At 40.4% G+C, this 22,385-nt stretch overlaps 1 protein-coding gene across 2 annotated transcripts in view; it reads left to right on the top strand.

Annotated features, from left to right (window-relative positions):
• The window catches only part of adcy2b (adenylate cyclase 2b (brain)), a 173,973-nt gene that overhangs the window by 109,554 nt on the left and 42,034 nt on the right, over positions 1–22,385 (top strand). For both annotated transcript variants that reach the window (XM_060904680.1, XM_060904681.1), the window contains exons 15-16: positions 381–465; positions 19,071–19,202. In XM_060904680.1, coding sequence (XP_060760663.1) covers positions 381–465; positions 19,071–19,202 — 217 coding nt within the window. The remainder of the gene's footprint in view (positions 1–380; positions 466–19,070; positions 19,203–22,385) is intronic.

The raw sequence follows: 22,385 nt of genomic DNA, 5'->3' as shown, positions 1-22,385 counted from the left end.
AGCCTCTTATTGCCCCTGTCCCAACTTTTTTGAGATGTATTGCTGTCATGAAATTTCAAATGAGCCAATATTTGGCATGAAATTTCAAAATGTCTCACTTTCGACATTGATATGTTGTCTATGTTCTATTGTGAATACAATATCAGTTTTTGAGATTTGTAAATTAGTGTATTCCGTTTTTATTTACAATTTGTACTTTGTCCCAACTTTCTTGGAATCGGGGTTGTAATAACGGTCCTATTTTCAGCTGAAATGGGTCTAAAAGTTCATGTTTTGATGCTTTTCAGTGTCACCGTAAAGAAATTGAACTACCTGTGTGTGTGTGCGCATGTGTATTTTAAGTTGTAAAAGTAACAGCTGAACTGTTTCGTCTCACACAGGACCGCTGTGCTGAGTGTGTCATTCGGAACAACGTTCCTGTTGCTAACTCTTATTCTCATCATCTGTTTCGCTGGCCGTATACTGGTAAGTGAACTTCGGACATTAACAAGAGTTCAGTCAGGTTTCTATAAGGATGGTGCTTATAAATCAAGTAAGGAGCACAGCGTGACAGGGCGTGGTGTTATATTATTTGGAAAATAACCAAACACGGGGTGGTGTGATGTGGCCCAAAGTTGAACCACCCTGACGTTGATTATTTTCCTTTGCATCCCTCATCAAAAAATTCCCATGCAGGGATTGGCCAAAGATGGCTCACGTGAAATAAAATAGTTCCACCGTTAAGCAATGTATTTCGTGACATGAAAAAAAAATGGATATGGTGCGAGTCGGTTATGGTATATCCTGGATATACCATGAACTGACGTCACAATTTCAAGCTATACGGCTGACTCGAGTCACAGCTGTGGCTCTGTGAGCATTTCTGTGTGTGTAGATCTACTGTACGTATCATGAGCGAGGCAGGCGATAACACGGTACATTTGTGCTTGTGCAAGTCAAAGGTTGCTCAGATGTAGTAATAATAATAATAATAATAATAATAAGTTCAATTTTTATTGCGCCTTGCTCAAAACCCAAGGTTGCTTTACAATTATAGGGGGGAAAAAAAAGTCCACCAACTAAAGGTCAGGATGTCATTCCAATGGTGTAGCAGCCACAGTCAAACCAAAAGACGCACGAAAACAAGTCCCACACCGCTAGCACAGCCGCCGAACACCACGCCATGGATCCACAAAGCGAGCACAGATGCACCGCCATGCAGAGCACTGGTACGTCCCAAACCGCCTGCACAGCCGCTGCGATGCCGCCGAGCAACATCGCTCGGAATATCACGCCAAGCACTAAAGCACCGCCGCACAGAGCGCTGGACAACCATGATGTTAAAATGAACAACGAGCTCCCTGCAGTCCATAGCGAGGAGCACAGGCATCACCCATGGCGAACCAAGGCCTGGAGAGAACCGACGCCCAAAACTGGGTCCGGAGCTACACCACAACAGGCGGACAAAAACAAACTACACAAACACAAGAAAGAAAAACAAAAGAGAAAATAAAAAGCTCCGGTGAGAAGCTGCAGCCAGAATGCACATGGTGTACTCTCAACCGGAAACGGAAAATAGTAGTGTGTAAATGTAAAGATGTAAACAACAACCAGAACATCAAGGACGTACCGTAGTAGCTCATCTGGCCTTCCATCAAAACAACCACGACGACCAAAACCTCAAACAGAACTGAAGTGTGACGATGCGAGAGAGGACCAACCTCCACGACAAATTGTTTACGACAGGAAAATCAACAAACAAACGAGCAAGTTTTGTTCCCCGAGGGAAGATCGACCCAAAACATCGATCAGAACTGAAATCAGATGAAAACTGTGAAAGGAGATACAATTCTAATGAGAAGTCCCAAAATTCATGAAGTTGACCTAATTACTAATTTGTTCACAAAACATTGACATTACAATGACCAAGTTTAGTGCAGAATGATAAGTTCTTTCAAACAAAACAATCCGAACTGAAATCCACTGAGAACTGAGAGGAGATACGATTTAACGGGAAATAAAGTTGTAAGCAAATTGTTTACAACAGGAAAATCAACAAACGAGCATGTTTTGTTCGCTGAGGAAAGATCTACGCAAAACATCGATCAGAACTGGAATCGGATGAAAAATGAGAGAGGAGATAACATTCTAGTGAGAGACCTGGAAAATTCGTTCATTTGGCCTAATTAAATCGTTAGAAAAAAATTTGACAAAACAACGACCAAGTTTTGTGCGGAGTGATGAGTTCTTTCAAACAAAACAATCGGAACGGAAACCCGTTGAGAATTGACGGAGGAGATGGGATTTAACTGAATTGTGAACAACGGACGGACGCCACGCCATCGGCCTTATGTCCAGATGAGCTAAATATGGCTGCTTCCAGTGAGTTTATGCCAAGATTCAATCTTGGCACTTTTAGTTTGGAATTTTTTGATGAGGGATATCAATCTAATATCCCATGCACTGAGAGGCTCTGGTAATTATAGATTCTCTTCGGTGACTGACGTCGTATTATTTTCTTCAGAGCTGCTCATCACAACCTAGTACAATCCATAATTTCAACCGGAGCCTCTCAGTGCATGGTGTATTTGATTACTAGACATCCCTGCGTGTTTTATTCCTCTTGTACCGCAGAAATGTGCCAGCGATTACAACTGTGCAAAATAAATTAGCTACTTAGTCTTGCGTTATAACACCAATAAACAATAGTTATTCTGAAGTTGCTGAGACAGCGTGAAGCTCAAACTCCTCGATCCGGAAGACTTTCTTTTTCTGAAAGCTTTACCAGTGACTGTTACAAAGTGCTCGCACCGGAGACTCCTTTCAGAAATGCTAAATGAGAATCTACTTAGAGAATCAACGGTTGAGCCCGGTGCACACGGGCGACTTCTCATCACAAGCATATTCTGATTTTTGGACGCAGGTTTCCCCTCTCGGGTAGCTGCGTGTGTGCGTTATCTGCAACCAGTGGACGATTTAGGGAGCTGGATGCAAATCACATGGAAATCACGTGACTACTTCGCAGGCGGGAATTGGCTTAGCCTTTGGAGGCTATCACACGCACACGCGGCGATATCTTTGCAACAAGTCAGCGACTGGCGATTTTTTTCATTTATTTATTTATTTTTGCTTTGCAGAACATCAAGCATGTTTGATACCTGTGAATCTGTCGCAAGCAACAAAAAATCGGCATCGCAAATATCCGCACACGAAGAAATTTTTCACTTGCGTCAAAACGTTGCAAGCGACGGAAAATCGCCTATGTGCGCCGGGTTTCAGACACGGGGTTTTTTGTTTGTTTGTTTTGGTGCGTCTACCGTACAAGTCCCTGTGAACAGGGCCGTTGACGGGGGGACAACCGGGTATTTTGTCCCGGGCCCAGGCATGAGGGGGGGCCCAGAACTGGTCCCTCATGAAGATGTCATTAATCATTCTGTTTCATTTCAAAATGTGTTGATTTGGGGGAGAAAAATGTGCTATATTTGCATTCAATGAATGATTTCTGGTTCTTTTGCCTTTATTGTCTTCGAAAATAGATTCAAGAACCCACCTACCACCCCTAATGCAGAAATGGTTTGGTCTTTGATTAAGGCGCCAAATAACACGGCACTATTCCATCATAACGCTTCGACAATAAGCGTGCGAGCCCGTTTGCCAACATGCACAAGTCAGGAGCAAAGAAAAGAGAAAAAGAGATGAAGAAGCCAAGAGCCTCAGGGGCTCGCTGCATAGATATTTTAGAAAAGATTCAGATGATGCAGCAGGTGGTGAAGGCAGTGGGGCAGCTGAGCCAGGTAAGACAGATAACTTTTTTCCAGCCCCGTAATGTAACCCCAGCACGCGCGACGCGCCATTCATAATTATAAAGTAGGGGATAGCAGGGTACACTGAGTGAACACTGAAATGCACAGGGCATTGAATTATTTCATAAACATATTGGTTTAATAACACTGTGTTGCATATATCTCAATGAAGCAAAGAATAGCACATTGGCCCGCAATCATATCCAAATGTTTTAGGCACGCTTGCTGAGCTGCGCTGAGCTGGACTCCGGTTAGCTGAAAGCCCGTGGAACGCTGCCTCTTGTTAATTAAACCTTATTTTGTTGGAAATCATCCCGTGTAGATACGACGGCATGTGAAATTGCCAGCTAGATAGAGTTTAATGTAACGAATGGGCTATAAATGGGGTGTTTTGAGGTTAGTCTGTTGCAAAACATTAAACTTTCGCTTAGACTGGATACTCTTCAAACAATTCCCTTGCTCAAGTGAAAAATGATAGGCCTGTATGAAAAGCGCAATTAATGAAAGTAGCCTAATAAGCCCTAAATGAATAAAACAACCTCTGTTTTATTGTTGTTGCTTACACGTTAAGATTTTGAAATCTTCTCGGTCCAGTTCTATATCCAGGGAACGTTGTAATCCTTTTGGTTTATCCGTAATAAACGTGTCAGCCCCCAGGTCAGATAGGCTAATGTTACGTGGTTGGGAGGGTGTCAATTTTTTTTGTAACATTCTAAATCGAGTACGGAAAGGACGTTTATGAAAAACAAGACAAAAAAATACACTGAAAAACTCACTGTACACATCACTAGTGGCACACACGGACTGGCCATCGGGAGTAGCGGGAGTTTTCCCGGTGGGAAATGCTAAGAAACTGTTAACATTGCTTATCATATTAAAGGCCAGCGCGCAACTGTGTTTTTTTTTTTTTTCTCTGCCGGCCCACACTGAACCACCGGCCCACCACTCCCGCTACTCCCAATGGCCAGTCCGTGTGTGACTAGTGGTGATGCTTCTATGTTCAGATTTTGGGAAAGCCATAACTCCGTTCTCATTGAGGCCCAGTTCCATCCCGTAAACAATCATTTTGGTTTATCAACTACCTGCGCTCAAACATGTCACAGGAGAGGCTCAATGGGCTGGCTATGCTCTCTATAGAGCGCGAACTTGCAAAGAAGCTGGACTTCAATGACCTTATTGACTTTACCACAGCAAAAGTCCGGTGCATTGCATTTCGCACCTGAATAGTTGCAGACTAAGGAAATGTTCAAACTGTAAAAAATGTTGAAATAAAATGGTTGACTGTTATAATGGGCTTGGAATACCTGTTATTTAAGGGTTGGAGTGAATGGAGACTGTGAAAAGAGGGGTTGGGTGTGGGTGGTTGCTGTGTGGCGATGTGCGTGCGCGCGTATGTGTGTGTGTGTGTGGGGGGGCACTCAGATTATTTGGGGGGGGCCCACTCAGATTATTTTGTCCCGGGCCCAGCCAAAGCTGTCAACGGCCCTGCCTGTGAAAGATGTTGCTACAGAAACAATAGTCTAGTGCATTAATATAACCCTAGCAGCCGGAACTACGGTCCGAGCGACTGTTGTAGTAAATCAATCAACGCCTTCTGGCCAATCAGATTTGAGTATGCAAGAACACTGTGGTATAAAGTATTTTAACTGATCAATTGCTTATTATTACAGGTTTATTAGGCATTATTACTGACCATGAATTATCACCAAATTACAGAGAATTCACAAATATAATCAGTTGAAGTGAAATGACCATATACTGCAAGAAAAAACATCTTATCAAGTGGAACTATTTTAATTGCAGTCAAATTTATGTAGTATTTCCTGTTATAACATTGCAGCTATAGGTTGAAGCTTGAAATAGCAATAACTTGGCTACATTTAAGCACTGGTTTGGAGAAAGGAGCAATAACCTGGCAATAGAATGAGAAATGTAAAGCTTTTTAGAAACTGAAAAAGAAAATGTCTGGAAATATGTTTAATAATCTGAGGTTTGATTTATTGTAATCGTGCTTGAAGGAACACTAGATATATTTGACTGTATTCAAGATATTATCCTTTAAAAAAAAAAAATTTTTTTTTTTTGCAATGCAAATATCTACACTACCGTTCAAAAGTTTGGGGTCACCCAGACAATTTTGTGTTTTCCATGAAAAGTCACACTTTTATTTCCCACCATAAGTTGTAAAATGAATAGAAAATATAGTCAAGACATTTTTCTGGCCATTTTGAGCATTTAATCGACCCACAAATGTGATGCTCCAGAAACTCAATCTGCTCAAAGGAAGGTCAGTTTTATAGCTTCTCTAAAGAGCTCAACTGTTTTCAGCTGTGCTAACATGATTGTACAAGGGTTTTCTAATCATCCATTAGCCTTCTGAGGCAATGAGCAAACACATTGTACCATTAGAACACTGGAGTGAGAGTTGCTGGAAATGGGCCTCTATACACCTATGGAGATATTGCACCAAAAACCAGACATTTGCAGCTAGAATAGTCATTTACCACATTAGCAATGTATAGAGTGGATTTCTGATTAGTTTAAAGTGATCTTCATTGAAAAGAACAGTGCTTTTCTTTCAAAAATAAGGACATTTCAAAGTGACCCCAAACTTTTGAACGGTAGTGTATCTCGGATGGGGAAAAAAATCAGACCATGAAGATGTCCGGGTGTAGAACACCAACCGTATATCGCAGCAGAAAATCATCCCTAATAGTAAGAGAGATGAGTATCGGAGTTGACGTTAGTCAGTTCTCGGGCTTTACTGGGGGGGGTGAAGAAGCGATCGAGACGTCTTCCTGCTTTTCTTTTACACCTGTTGAATTCATGATGTCTTCGTGATGGTTATAAAAATGGATGCCCTTGATGGAAAAAAAAAGTTATTTTTATTATTACTCAAAATAAGCATGCTCAGACAAAGGCTGCTTTTCTTCAGAAAATGTTAATAAGCATGGAGCTAAGACGCATTTGAGAGCCGCAGATTTGAAAACAACGACCATTGTATTGTATCAAGGTCAGTTTTTCTGTCCAAACAAAGCATCAAGTACAGTGACATGCTCAGATCTCCAGAGAAATGAGCTGAAGGAAGGAAATGGCTTGATTCTCTTGGAAAAGGTCATCAGGTTCTCTAATGGCCTTTTTAAGTCTCTGTGTGGATGAGAGTATCAGCAATAGATTTGTAGTGCTTTCTCTCCGTTTTTATCCACAGAGCATATAAATTATCAAAATGTATCTCAAAGTAAAGTGCATTTGGATAAGGTGTAATTATGATCATTAAACAAAAAGCCTTACATGAATTATTCTTCCTCTTCAGTCGGTGCATCAGTGTCGAAAAACCGGTTTGAATTGATGAGCGTGCTTTCTAAGATGGCTTCTGAATATTAACTTGAAAGTCCTGTCCAAAAGGAGACGTAAAGTTTTTGAACCTCCATCTTCTAGAAATCTTAGGATTTGTTATTTTTTGCTTTGTTTCTCTCTCTACTGATTTCTGATACAAGGATATATTTGTTCATCTGGCTGAAACTTTCCTCCAAAGTGACTTAGACCTGAGGTCGGACACAACTGAGCTGTTGAGGATTAAAGGAGAACCGAAGGCAAATTTTTATTATCAAAATTCTATTCATCTCATTTTATTAAATATATGAATGCAGTTTTGATAGCTATTTTGTCGCTGCTATAGCAAGTTCTGAGTGTTTGAAATATGCTCTGTAATATATCAGTCCATATGTCAAAGCGATGGCCGTAAACGAGATTCGTTGAGACCTGTGCGAGACATTGTAGGACGGAAGTAAAACGTACAGCGGAAATCAAAGTGACCGACATCTGCCAATGTTGTCAAAAGACGCGCGCGCACTCTTTCGAATGCTGACGTAATCAAGCTGGAAGTTTTGTTTGTTTTGATAGCAATCAGGAAAGTTTGAAAAAAGCAGGCAGTAATCGTCATTTAAACTCGTTTTTGTGCAACATTTCGTTTGGAAAACAGTTTTCAAAATGGCGGCACTGACACCTGGCTGACACTTCACGTTTTGAAGTCTCGCACAAGTCTCGTGAAGATCGCGCGGATAAGCGACGCCTGCCGCGGACCAAACGAACTAAATTCAACACGGCTAAAAACCGAACAGGCCGATAAGTATAATATTTAATTGCAATTAGTTGTCAATACGAGTCATGATATAAGGTTACTAAAACCGAAAACGTAATTGAATAACACATTAATTAAGAAATAAAGCAAGATTAAAAATGACTTCAATTCTCCTTTAAAGGATTAATTCGTTTAGTGCACTGTGACCAAAGGCAGCCGACAACAAAGTTCTGGAAGTGTCTGAATATTAGGATTAGGAATAGGGGCGGCGCGGTAGTGTAGTGGTTAGCACTGTCGCCTCACAGCAAGAAGGTCCTGGGTTCGAGCCCAGTGGCTGACGGGGGCCTTTCTGTCTGGAGTTTGCATGTTCTCCCCATGGGTTTCCTCCAGGTCCTCCAGTTTCCCCCCACAGTCCAAAGGTTAGGTTAATTGGTGGCTCTAAATTGAGCGTAGGTGTGAATGTGAGTGTGAATGGTTGTTTGTTTCTATGTGTCAGCCCTGCAATGATCTGGCAACTGTTCCAGGGTGTACCCCGCCTCTCGCCCGTAGTCAGCTGGGATAGGCTCCAGCTTGCCTGTGACCCTGCACAGGATAACCGGTTACAGATAATGGATGGAATAGGCATAGGAAAAAAAACAAAACTCAGGGGACAGCTAGAGATATGGGTGTGGCAATGGTAAAAAGGAAACAAAAATACTAACTCACTCACATTCTTTAATATAATGTTAGCAGTCTATATCCCTGTCCCCTTGTACTGTGAGTTGTAATGCTAATGGCCAGAAAAATATCCTCACACTCACTTTTGAAGGATGGACCTCTTTTACACAGCCACAAATGCCTCCCAACTCCTCGTCTTCACCTTTTAAGTCCCCCCCCCATATATAAAACATTGCTACTAGTGTGTATATATACTGTACCAAGGACTTGCTTGTGTCCATGCGAGCCCAGAGCCCAGATCCTTTTGGCATGAGGCCAGAATAATGGCATTTAGTCATTTTCTTTAAAGGAGAACCGAAGTCATTTTTAAACTTGCTTTATTTCTTAATTAACGTGTTATTCAATTATGTTTTCGGTTTTAGTAACCTTATATCGTGGCTCGTATTAGCAATTAAATATTATACGTATTGGCCTATTCGGTTTTTAGCCGTGTTGAATTTAGTTTGTTTGGTCCGCGGCAGGCGTCGCTTATCCGCACGATCTTCACGAGACTTGTGCGAGACTTCGAAACGTGAAGTGTCAGCCAGGTGTCAGTGCCACCATTTTGAAAACTGTTTTCCAAACGAAATATTGCACAAAAACGCGTTTAAATGACGATTACTGCCTACTTTTTTCAAACTTTCCTGATTGCTATCAAAACAAACAAAACTTCCGGCTTGATTACGTCAGCGTTCGAAAGAGGGCGCGCGCGTCTTTTGACAACGTTGGCAGATGTTGGTGACTTTGATTTCCGCTGTACGTTTTACTTCCGTCCTACGATGTCTCGCACAGGTCTCAGCGAATCTCGTTTACGGCCATCGCTTTGGCATATGGACTGATATATTACAGAGCATATTTCAAACACTCATACTGTAACTTGCTATAGCGGTGACAAAATAGCGATCAAAAATGCATTCCGATATTTAATAAAATGAGAAATAGAATTTTGATAATACATTTGCCTTCAGTTCCCCTTTAATTGCATGTCTGTTACAGGATCTTTATTGTACAATCTTAATCAAACAATGATCAATGGTCTTTAATTAAATAAGACTAATATACATATTTTACATAAAGCAGAAGACAAAAAATATACAATAATAAACACTAAAAATTCATAAATGCAAAGAATAAAAAAAACAACAAATTCTATACACTAGTAATTAAAGAGCTAGTTCATATTTAAATATGATTCTATTAAAAATGAGTTCTTAAATCTATCTCTAACTTTCGGACGTTGTGACTGGTTGTTTCTTAAATTGTATGTAGTCTTAATTCGTGGAAGCAGAGGGTACAATGGGTGACTGTTCATCCCTTTCAGTTTATTAAAGATGGTCCTGTCTTGTTTTTCTAACAGCACATATATGTCTAGTCTCTCGCTGATGTACTTCCTGACACGGAGGACACTTTATCGCACAGTCTGTTACCCAGTTTGGCCATTAGGATCTCGTACGTTAATGAGTAACAAGCTGAAAAGGCAATTGTAATCAGACAGTGTAAAACTGGGATACTAATTAGGTTCAGTTCAAATCCCAGCTCCCTTAACAGCTTTAAAGCAGATACGCAGAACCTTTATTTTTAAATAGATTTCTGAGTGGATAGTATTTCCATCCTTGACTCTTGTATGCTGCATAAATGGGAATAATATATATTTGAGAGTTAAAATCGACCGCAAAGTTGGCATTCGAGTTGCCCCGCTGAGCCAGCCAGCCCTGAGCGCGTGACGTCGCAGCAGTAACCGGTTTTAAGGCCGAGGCCTTTTACAGCTATAGACCAAAGTCATATAAATAAACATTTCTGGTGAAAGTAAGAAATACCGTTACCGACTCGGTCAACTAAGACTGATTTGACTTCACTGATTGTGGGTTGACTCTCATTAAAACAGGATGGGTGTTATAACTTATGCAACATACATGTACATGCATGCATTTTCACTGATAAAACGTAAAAGGCTCATTAAATAATCAGATGAACTGAGACAATCACATTCTGAAGCAAATTAAATAATCTTATACCGGTAATTTAAACACACAATACAAGTTACATGGATTAATCTAAATGCAGGTAAACAACGTGCTGTTTTTGTTTTGTATCCAAACGAGAGTCGGAGCGTAACCCGTCTGTGTTCTCGCTTCTTGAAGGCCGATCTTGTGGCAGATTGTTTTGAAACAATCTGACTTTCAATTGTTCGTTCAGTTCTCCGTTCATTCGCTTCTTCCACATAAGGGCGAGATGGCAGCGATATCCAGCGCAGAAATAAGACGGCTGGTCCACTTATTTTCCATTTTCTCCATTACTGAGTACTCCGCCATTACTGCTCAGCTCAGGCAATTACTAAAACCCGGGACGGAATGGGACGTCACCGGTTTTAGCAACAACCGTGGGGAGGTCACCGCCCGAGCAATATGTCACGTCCCGTTCCATCCCAGGTTTTAGCAACAACTCTCGGCTCACGCTCCGGGAGAACTGGTGCAAGTGAACTTGCTTTCCTTTTAAAAATAAAATAAAATAAATACTTGTAGTTTTCTTTACTTGTTGGTACTGCGTCCTCTTTCAATACGGGCTTATAGCCAACACTCCTCAACAGATCAGTGGTCTCGTACAAGTCTTCAGTAAAATGTGCAGAGCAGAGGAAAGACCACTTCGTAGGCGCCCAATGTGTCCATGAACTTCTCGCAAAACGCATCCAAATCTTTGCAGTTTGAACATTCTTGGGCCATAAATGCAACGTAAATCAGCCTTCTGTCGTGTTGCTGCACCGGCCAAAAACACATCTCCGTGACATGCCGATAAATTAGCTCCAAATGGAGGATCAGAGTTGCAGTCAGCTCTGTGTTTTAGTGTAGCGGAAATGGCGATGAGACCGATAGACTTCCTGCGGTGACGTCACGGACATCAAGGTCATTCACTCAGACCGCTACCTATATGAATCACTTTAATCGTAAAAATGACTACCGTAAAATACCAAATAATAGCCGAGTTCCAATTAACCGCCGAGTTCCCTTTAACGGCCGGGTGTACGCGTGTGTTGTGACAAATAAAGGCCGGTTCCGAATACTCGCCGGGGTCTAAAAAAAAAAAAAAAAGCGTCCGAACGTTCTATCTAGAATCTTGAAGCCCAGCACTTTTCTGGTTTTCTGGTGTTTAAACGATTTTGCATTGCATAGTTTTCTACCGAAACAATATGAATGAATGAATGAATGAATGAAATTATTTCTATAATACTGTTTACAACATTTTGTTACGTGATAATAAACATGCCATTTCAATGTTATTATCTTGGTCTACCGTAATATTTCTTGAGGAATGCAACTCCGTAACTTTTGACAGATGTCTTAGCCACCCCTTTGGGTATACCCAACGAAAGCCAGCGTGTGTGGTGACATTGAGGACTGCGGGTTTCCAAGGTTGGACTGCTGCTTCTGTTAAACGACCTAAATTGCCGAATGCATGCGTCAAAGCACACACTGAGTTTTATTAAAGACCTTATACCATTTCACTTGCCCTTACCCATTCGGATCTGGAAGACGCTTTACAAAAAAGGTGAGAGCGTTCTAACATGCATTTCAGTCTGCTCGCGGCCAATCTAATCCAAGGGGCCTTTTCAACAAGTAATCTGTCGTGCAAGTTGGGCAGAAGCACGCGTCAGGCAGGCAACATGTAGGCCTACAAGTCAGTAACCTATTCAACTAACTTTCATCCGAACTTTAAGTTTTCTACGGGGTCGAGCCACCGTACCAACTCACTCGGGGAATAGGCTCATATCGGCCAAATAGGGAGACGTCTTGGAGAGAAACGTGATGCAAGATGACAGTATGTAGCCACTGCAGGTCACTTATTTTTCAGCATAAGAAAAAACCCTTTGGTTTGACACTTCGCACCCTAATTATGTTGCTTCAACGTCGCGCCCTCCATGCAATTTCAGATTGACAGACATCGCGAAGCGCAAAGGGTGGAGGCTGCATGGGTGAGGGTGATAGCAAGTGACCATAACTTTGCAGAGTAATTAAATCACAGTGCTGCGCACAGACAATGGTGTGGTTTCTTGATTATTTTGTAAAGCATGCGCTTAACTAGTCATTAACAGGAAAAGGTGTGTGATTTATCCTTTATCCACCCCGACTGTGCCATGCGAAGATGCATTCTGCGTCTTCAAAATTCCCCGAAGTCGGCACCGTGCTATCTGTAATCTAACTCTAAACAAACTGTAAGTTATACTGGTTAAAAGTAGGCCTATCTGAGAATGATTTTTTTCCCCGTTTTGAGGTAGATTTTGGGGAAGGTGTTTGTGAAGAAGGAATTAATCGCCTGTTCCAAATAGCCGCCTAGTCTCTAATACGCGCCGGGTCTCTTACGTGATTGAGACAAATAATCGCCCGGGCTATTATTTGGTATTTTACGGTATATTAGATTGATTGTTCACGCTTAAAACTATTCCTGTGCCATTCTTGAGGTCTCAAGGTATTTATAAACGAAAGTGAGGCCACGGCTCTGCGTATATGCTTTAAGATCTTCTTAAAGTATCGTGAAAGTTTACAAAATGCTAAATTTCAGTGTATTTACTTATAAATTTAAGAATCCTTATAGTATAACTTTCAGTGACTTTCCCTGACTTCTTAAAGATAAAGAAATGCTGTTAAAAAGAACGTTTAAGATGCAACTTTAACAAAGTGACTAAATTTAACATTTAAATGTACTTAATAAAGTCACGACTGCTTTTAAGAATACCAAGAACGGGTCTTAAAGTTACTCGTATATTTACTGAACTTTTTAAATTCGTTAATTGTACTTAATTTCGCTACTAAATTTAAGGGCTGGTCTTAAAGATAACTTAAGTACACAACTAAATTTAAGGTTCCTTTAAGGTTTATTTTAAGATTAAATGCAATTGATTCACTTTTCACCGAGTGAGTGGCACTAAATCGGTCACTGGTGAGCGCGTCACATTAAAACTGAGCTCAACATTTAACACTGTGTACGTTTTGTTTTTTTATGTGTAACAGAAAAATCAGGCTGCAAATCTTGCAGTGTAAACCTGGCTTTAATCATTCAGCCACCATTTCCAATTAGGCAGAGTTTGCGTGACAAATCGAGCCCAAAAACAATCCCAGTTTTCAATAAAACTGTCATTGCAGGAAAAAATATATATACAGAGTGGCGGCTACAATTATTGACACCTTTAACAATCTTTTGGCCGTTGCAAAAGGAGAAAAGACTTTCAGGACGTAAATTGTGCATGAATATTTACTCAAACTTTCACTGGAAAAAAATGTTTGATTCCCAATTGCTTAGCGTATCAGATCACGTGACACCTTTTCCACAATTATTGACATGTTTGTCCACAGTTATTGACACCGTTCCACAATTATTGACATCCAGATGAATATTTATTTTTAAAAAAAATCGGTATGTGGTATTAAGTTAACAAAACATACAACCCCGATTCCAAAAAAGTTGGGACAAAGTACAAATTGTAAATAAAAACAGAATGCAATAATTTACAAATCTCAAAAACTGATATTGTATTCACAATAGAACATAGACAACATATCAGATGTCGAAAGTGAGACATTTTTAAATTTCATGCCAAGTATTGGCTCATTTGAAATTTCATGACAGCAACACATCTCAAAAAAGTTGGGACAGGGGCAATAAGAGGCTGGAAAAGTTAAAGGTACAAAAAAGGAACAGCTGGAGGACCAAATTGCAACTCATTAGGTCAATTGGCAATAGGTCATTAACATGACTGGGTATAAAAAGAGCATCTTGGAGTGGCAGCGGCTCTCAGAAGTAAAGATGGGAAGAGGATCACCAATCCCCCTAATTCTGCGCCGACAAATAGTGGAGCAATATCAGAAAGGAGTTCGACAGTGTAAAATTGCAAAGAGTTTGAACATATCATCATCTACAGTGCATAATATCATCAAAAGATTCAGAGAATCTGGAAGAATCTCTGTGCGTAAGGGTCAAGGCCGGAAAACCATACTGGGTGCCCGTGATCTTCGGGCCCTTAGACGGCACTGCATCGCATACAGGCATGCTTCTGTATTGGAAATCACAAAATGGGCTCAGGAATATTTCCAGAGAACATTATCTGTGAACACAATTCACCGTGCCATCCGCCGTTGCCAGCTAAAACTCTATAGTTCAAAGAAGAAGCCGTATCTAAACATGATCCAGAAGCTCAGACGTCTTCTCTGGGCCAAGGCTCATTTAAAATGGACTGTGGCAAAGTGGAAAACTGTTCTGTGGTCAGACGAATCAAAATTTGAAGTTATTTATGGAAATCAGGGACGCCGTGTCATTCGGACTAAAGAGGAGAAGGACGACCCAAGTTGTTATCAGCGCTCAGTTCAGAAGCCTGCATCTCTGATGGTATGGGGTTGCATTAGTGCGTGTGGCATGGGCAGCTTACACATCTGGAAAGACACCATCAATGCTGAAAGGTATATCCAGGTTCTAGAGCAACATATGCTCCCATCCAGACGACGTCTCTTTCAGGGAAGACCTTGCATTTTCCAACATGACAATGCCAAACCACATACTGCATCAATTACAGCATCATGGCTGTGTAGAAGAAGGGTCCGGGTACTGAACTGGCCAGCCTGCAGTCCAGATCTTTCACCCATAGAAAACATTTGGCGCATCATAAAATGGAAGATACGACAAAAAAGACCTAAGACAGTTGAGCAGCTAGAATCCTACATTAGACAAGAATGGGTTAACATTCCTATCCCTAAACTTGAGCAACTTGTCTCCTCAGTCCCCAGACGTTTACAGACTGTTGTAAAGAGAAAAGGGGATGTCTCACAGTGGGAAACATGGCCTTGTCCCAACTTTTTTGAGATGTGTTGTTGTCATGAAATTTAAAATCACCTAATTTTTCTCTTTAAATGATACATTTTCTCAGTTTAAACATTTGATATGTCATCTATGTTCTATTCTGAATAAAATATGGAATTTTGAAACTTCCACATCGTAGCATTCCGTTTTTATTTACAATTTGTACTTTGTCCCAACTTTTTTGGAATTGGGGTTGTAGTTTGTATTTAAAATTTGTTTTACACAGACTTATATTTAGCACAAAATATCTTTTATAAAAAATATATCGATGTCGGTGCTTTACGTAAATGAGGAAGTAATTTTAATGTTTGTAAACAAATAAACTGATGTTTAACCTGTGTCAGAAAATCTTTTTGTTCCACTTTCTAAGTATTTTCGTAGATCACGTTTTGTTAATCATTCGTCGTTGTTGGTGTTAATTTCTAGTTTTGTAGTTTACCAATAAATATCAACATGTCCTTCCCCGAACCAAAATATAAAATGTCTACTGATATTGTAATATGTGGTCGATATTACAACAAACTGCAAAATAAAAAAAATCTGAATGGAATAGAAAAATCTGAATATTTCAAGCATGTAATTGTTTATATGCCCGGAATTTAATTCCGCTCTAATTCTATTTATTGCAATCGGATTCCAAATACCGTACTCTATAAACATTCCATTCTGTTATGGATCAGAAAAAAAATGTATTATTATTATAAATCACAGCACTTTTATTGTTTTAAAGCACTTCATCTACTTCAACAATGTTACACAAAGATCGATCAATAACAGCTGTAAATGTCCCTTAATTCCACAGGGTGTCGATAATGGTGGACACCGGTGAAAGTGATCACTATTATCGACACCTTACGCACGTGACTTCTCAAACGCGCATTTAGATACAAAATGGCGGCTGTCAAATGAAAGAGTAAGAAACAAAGTAGGTTTCGACGAGGAGATCATGAAATATCAGTGAATTTGACCAGTAAAAACATGTCCGTGATCTTTCCACCATGCTTACCTGCGATGATAACGTCCGGGTTTTTCACAAATTGCTGATCATGCTGAAAGAAATTCCATCTCGGGTAACAAGCCGCGTCATCAGATGACAGGATCAAAGGGCAAGGCGGGTCTTCCGGTTGATTAATTAACCCAATAATAACTGTTGTAACTGAAACTCAGCTTTGTAAAATTGTTTTTTTTATTGGTAAATCCGAAAAGGTGTCAATAAGTAATTATGAACTGTTGATAATTGTAGTGCATTATTTATTAAACTATTTGACTTACAACCTGCACAAGTGTGTGTGTGTGTATGCATGTATGTGTGTGTGTGTGTGTGTGTGTGTGTGTGTGTGTGTGTGTGTGTGTGTGTGTGTGTATATATATATATATGAGTACACCCCCTTTGAAAAGTAACATTTTAAACAATATCTCAATGATCACAAACAATTTCCAAAATGTTGAAAAGACAAAGTTTAATATAACATCTGTTTAACTTATAACGTGAAAGTAAGGTTAATAATATAAACTTAGATTACACATTTTTCAGTTTTACTCAAATTAGGGTGGTGCAAAAATGAGTACACCCCACAACAAAAACTACTCCATCTAGCACTTTGTATGGCCTCCATGATTTTTAATGACAGCACCAAGTCTTCTAGGCATGGAATGAACAAGTTGGCGACATTTTGCAACATCAATCTTTTTCCATTCTTCAACAACGACCTCTTTTAGTGACTGGATGCTGGATGGAGAGCGATGCTCAACTTGTCTCTTCAGAATTCCCCAAAGAAAATAATTTCTTTCCACCACAAAGGTGAAGGCTACAAGATGATTAGCAAAGCTTTACTTATCAGTCAGAATACTGTAGCAAAAGTGGTCCAAAAATTTCAGAAAGATGGAACTGCAACCATCTCACAGAGACGTCCAGGTCGTCCACGGAAGTTAACACCTCGACAGGAGCGTCTTCTGATGAGAAGGGTTGAAGAAAATCTGTGTGCAAGTTCACTGCAGTTATCTAAAGAAGTAGAAAGCCAAACTGGGGTGACTATTTCCCGTGACACAATACGGCGTACACTGCAGGGGAATGGCATGCATGGATGCCATCCACGAAAGAAGCCTCTCCTAAAGCCCAGGCACAAAAAAGCCCACCTAGAGTTTGCCAGGGCCCATGCTGACAAAGATGAAGACTACTGGGACTCTATACTCTGGAGTGATGAGACCAAGATAAAATGTTTTTGGAACTGAAGGCTTCAAAACTGTATGGCATCGCAAAGGTGAGGAATACAAAGAAAACTGCCTGGTGCCTACAGTGAAACATGGTGGTGGCAGTGTCCTAATGTGGGGCTGCATGAGTGCTGCTGGTGTCGGGGAGCTGCATTTCATTGATGGCATCATGAATTCACAGATGTATTGCTCTATACTGAAAGAGAAGATGCTACCATCACTCCATGACCTTGGTCGTCGTGCACTTTTCCAACATGACTGAACACACATCTAAGGCCGCTGTTGGATTTCTGAAGAAGAACAGGGTGAAAGTGATTCAGTGGCCAAGTACGTCTCCTGATCTGAACCCAATCGAACACCTATGGGGAATTCTGAAGAGACAAGTTGAGCATCGCTCTCCATCCAGCATCCAGTCACTAAAAGAGGTCGTTGTTGAAGAATGGAAAAAGATTGATGTTGCAAAATGTTGCCAACTTGTTCATTCCATGCGTAGAAGACTTGGCGCCGTCATTAAAAATCATCGAGGCCATACAAAGTACTAGATGGAGTAGTTTTTGTTGTGGGGTGTACTCATTTTTGCACCACCCTAATTTGAGTAAAACTGAAAAATGTGTAATCTGTTATATTATTAACCTTACTTTCACGTTATAAGTTAAACAGATGTTATATTAAACTTTGTCTTTTCAACATTTTGGAAATTGTGTTCATTGAGATATTGTTTAAAATTCATTCTCTGGGTAAATGAAGGTTGTTCCAATATTTTGATGAACAATGCTTTCTTTCTGTATCCCCAAGTGCTGTGTTATATTACTGTGGATCTCATCCTTCTACACCTTATTGTATTAATGCGACTTTTTTCAACTTTGGCTGCGCGTCTGTGAACCAAATCTGTCTAAAGTCAAGTGAGTAATTCGTTGCGTGTGTGTGTCTGACATGCACACGTCCCAGGTGAAAAGATCTTCATTGTTTTCTTGCTCTTCATGACTCTGCTGCTTTGAAGAGCCTCGTTATAGAGTCGCTGTGAATGGAGAGCTTCAGACGTGAACAGATGGGCAGAGTGCGGTTTAGCAGTGCTCTGTCAAACATGACACAACATCAAATGCATAAAGGGGGAGGAAAAAGGCCAGCGTGTCCCAGGGTAGTGAAACTAGACCATATTTTCACAGAAATAGAACTGAATCTGTCAGTATCTGATTATAAAACTTCCTGAATTGCATATGTGATGTGTGAAATGTTGTTCTCCTGATTTTTGTTTGACTTATCGGGATGTCGTCATGCTTTTTTACTGTCTAGATTCAGATGTTTGACATGAAATGCAGAAAGGATATATATTTTTTTTTTAATCTTAGAAGTACGCACACTGTACGTCTGACATTTAGTAACCTTGGTGTTTAGCAGAGGAGCAAATATGCTAATGACATTAGTGGGAGTTCAGACATGTTTCCTTGTTGCCGTAGCGATCGGGTCGCGTGACCTCCTGCTCTCTCCTCCCGGGCTCGTCCTTGCTCAGCGCCAACAAGCCCTGCGTCCGGCTCGTCCTCACCATGGCAACCACCGTGCTCATCCTCGTCATGGCCGTCTTCAACATGGTGAGTGTCGTGACTGCCGGAGGGCTTAGCCGAGGTCTCTGATTTCACATGGTGAGGGCTGAGTGCACTGGAGACCATGATATTCCATCTATTTGCACTTACACCACCATTGCACACGTTGAGGAGCTGTGAGTCAGCTGCTCAGAAAAACCCTGGAGGAATACTAATGCCTCAGAGCCACTAGTGATCAGCTGTCAAGTGTACTGCTGCTGCTGCGGCTCAGTTCTTTAGCACACAAAAGACGGTGCAAGACAAGTAGCTGAAGCAGGTCAGAATAATCAGAACCCAGTGGAGTCATTAAAACGTTTACGTTATTATTATTCCAACAGCAAATTAACATGCCGTTATCACCCCGCCTTATATGGTCTACGTTATATAATGCACAGCTTCTCTTAAATAAATTACTGTTACATAAATTCAACAGACCTCCTCGGTACAGCGTTATTTCATTAACAAGATGTACATTTATCCCAGCTTTCTATTCCTGAACTTTCCTCCAACACGGCACGTTAGGTCCATTATTTAAAGCCTGACTTGTTTTTGTATTATTAAGATTTGTATTACACCCATTTAATGCAAAAAGACTGGGAAACATGTTCATAACTAATAAGAACTATAGAATAGAATAGACTTTATTACTGTCCCCAGAATTAGGCTTTTAAAGTTTTGACCTTAAAAGCCTAAATGATGAAATATAATTTAAAAAACATGATAGACCACATGGCTATGTGAGAATCTCTGGTAGAGTTAAAGGTGACCTGAAGGCAAATTTTTTTCTCATTTTATTAAATATCGGAATGCATTTTTGATCGCTATTTTGTCGCTGCTATAGCAAGTTCTGAGTGTCTGAAATATGCTCTGTAATATATCAGTCTGTATGTCGACGCGATGGCCATAAACGAGATTTGCTGCGAGACATCGTAGGACGGAAGTAAAACGTACAGCGGAAATCAAAGTGACCAACATCCGCCAACGTTCCCTCACCACTAACTGCTTCAAATGACTTCTCAATCTGGTGATCGTCAAGCTCCGAAAGCACAGTGACGCGGTGTAAAAAAAAAAACGAGTTGAAAACCAGCACACAGAAGTGCAGAGAGCCAATCAGATTTAGCCATCAGGATTCTGAAGCTTGTGGCCAGAAAAGTGCACAAAATTAGCACAAAACCTTAAAAGCCTAATTTTTACTTTACAATTAACAATTATTCGCTGAAGGCGAGGTGAATATCGGTGATTTATTATATGGCACGAGCTACTTCTGGTAAAATCGTGTGCTCTGATTGGTTCCTTGGCAGACGGAATTTTCCCGTTATGCCCGTGAACGATTACGGACTTCCTTTCCAAGGCGCCGGCTTTCAAAGTTTCAAAAAACACACCAAAAAATAAAAGATTCATTGGAAATCAAAACAGAATTTTAAAAAACAGCTAAAAGATAAACAAGAGTCAGTGAAATATTCAAGAAATGAGCAACGAAGAGCATTCAGAACCACTAACAGAAATTTAATTTTGAAACTGCTCGCTGTTTATTCTGCACACGTGACTCAACTACGTTACAAATATGACATGACCGAAAGCAGCGTCACGCCTCGTTATAATAGAATGACCGTCTATTTTAATCTCATCTCATCTCATTATCTCTAGCCGCTTTATCCTGTTCTACAGGGTCGCAGGCGAGCTGGAGCCTATCCCAGCTGACTACGGGCGAAAGGCGGGGTACACCCTGGACAAGTCGCCAGGTCATCACAGGGCTGACACATAGACACAGACAACCATTCACACTCACATTCACACCTACAGTCAATTTAGAGCCACCAGTTAACCTAACCTGCATGTCTTTGGACTGTGGGGGAAACCGGAGCACCCGGAGGAAACCCACACGGACACGGGGAGAACATGCAAACTCCGCACAGAAAGGCCCTCGCCGGCCACGGGGCTCGAACCCGGACTTTCTTGCTGTGAGGTGACAGCGCTAACCACTACATCACTGTGCCGCCTCTATTTTAATCTTAGATATAAAAAAGCCATATAATAAACTCCTTATTCACCTCACTTGCTCAGTCTTTATGGGAAAATATCAGACTGAGGTCTTTTTGTACGGACCGAGCCTACTGTCAAGACCTTGGTCTGATACTGTCCCAATAAGATCTCGCGCTCAGGTAATAAGTAGTTAATAATAACAGAAACAAAGTCAAGGTTATTCTTCACTGATATTCACTGAGCCCGAGGCAGATAACTGTCTTAGTATAAATACACAGGTGATTATTTTAAAAAATCGCATTAAAAACAATTTATTTCAGTCTTCAAAAGCGGCATGCAAATGTAATAAAGGCACAGCGCAGACTTGTCACTTATCTACGCCGAGTCACATAAAATACATTGTTTTGAAATCGATAAAATAAATCACTTTACCTTTGAATAGTTTTAGACCAAACTTCGTAGCATCTTTAGTGCTTTTAGGAACAGCATTTTTTTTTTCATAATGTGTAATTCTTCTTCACTTACGGTGACAAAGCGCCGCCATTTTGCCGAGTCGCTCGAGGTGATTGGTCGAGAAATTCAGACTATTTCTCGATAATCAGCACACTCAATTTTTAATTTTTAAAAAAATTTTTTTATAATCACCTCTGTATTTATCCTAATTCTGATTATTAGCATTTTAAAATTTATGAAAAGTTTATCACAAATAGTATATTTTTCTCATACACACACTCGGCGGAATCTCTGCACTTTTAATTAGCAAAAATACAATTTATAATTCTTTACGTTCGTACTGCATTATATGACGACTTACGATCACTAATGATTTTTTTTTAACTTCCTTTTTCCATACATCATCAACCAAACTGGAAAGCAGCATGTTTGCTGTGTGGATTTTTATCCAAAGTGACCTCTAAGCCCAAAAGGAGGGGGAAAAAAACAAACAAAAAAAACCAATGGCTGCTAATGAAATTCCAACAAATTCTGTTATTCAGCCACACCTTATTAGTCCTGTGTCGATACGGCTGAGTGAGGAACCAATCGTGCAGAAGAGAAGAGATTTTTCTGACTATTCATGACCGGTTAATTTCATCATGCCTTGTTTTTTCCTGCTCATCTGGGTCAAAGCATTACACTCTAATCAAATCTCAGACCCATTGCACAGTGTGTGTGTGTGTGTGTGTGTGTGTGTGTGTGTGTGTGTGTGTG

The sequence above is a fragment of the Neoarius graeffei genome, chromosome 22 (genome assembly GCF_027579695.1).
Source record: "Neoarius graeffei isolate fNeoGra1 chromosome 22, fNeoGra1.pri, whole genome shotgun sequence".
Classification (NCBI taxonomy): Eukaryota; Metazoa; Chordata; class Actinopteri; order Siluriformes; family Ariidae; genus Neoarius; species Neoarius graeffei.
This window is presented reverse-complemented; position numbering and strand designations above follow the sequence as displayed.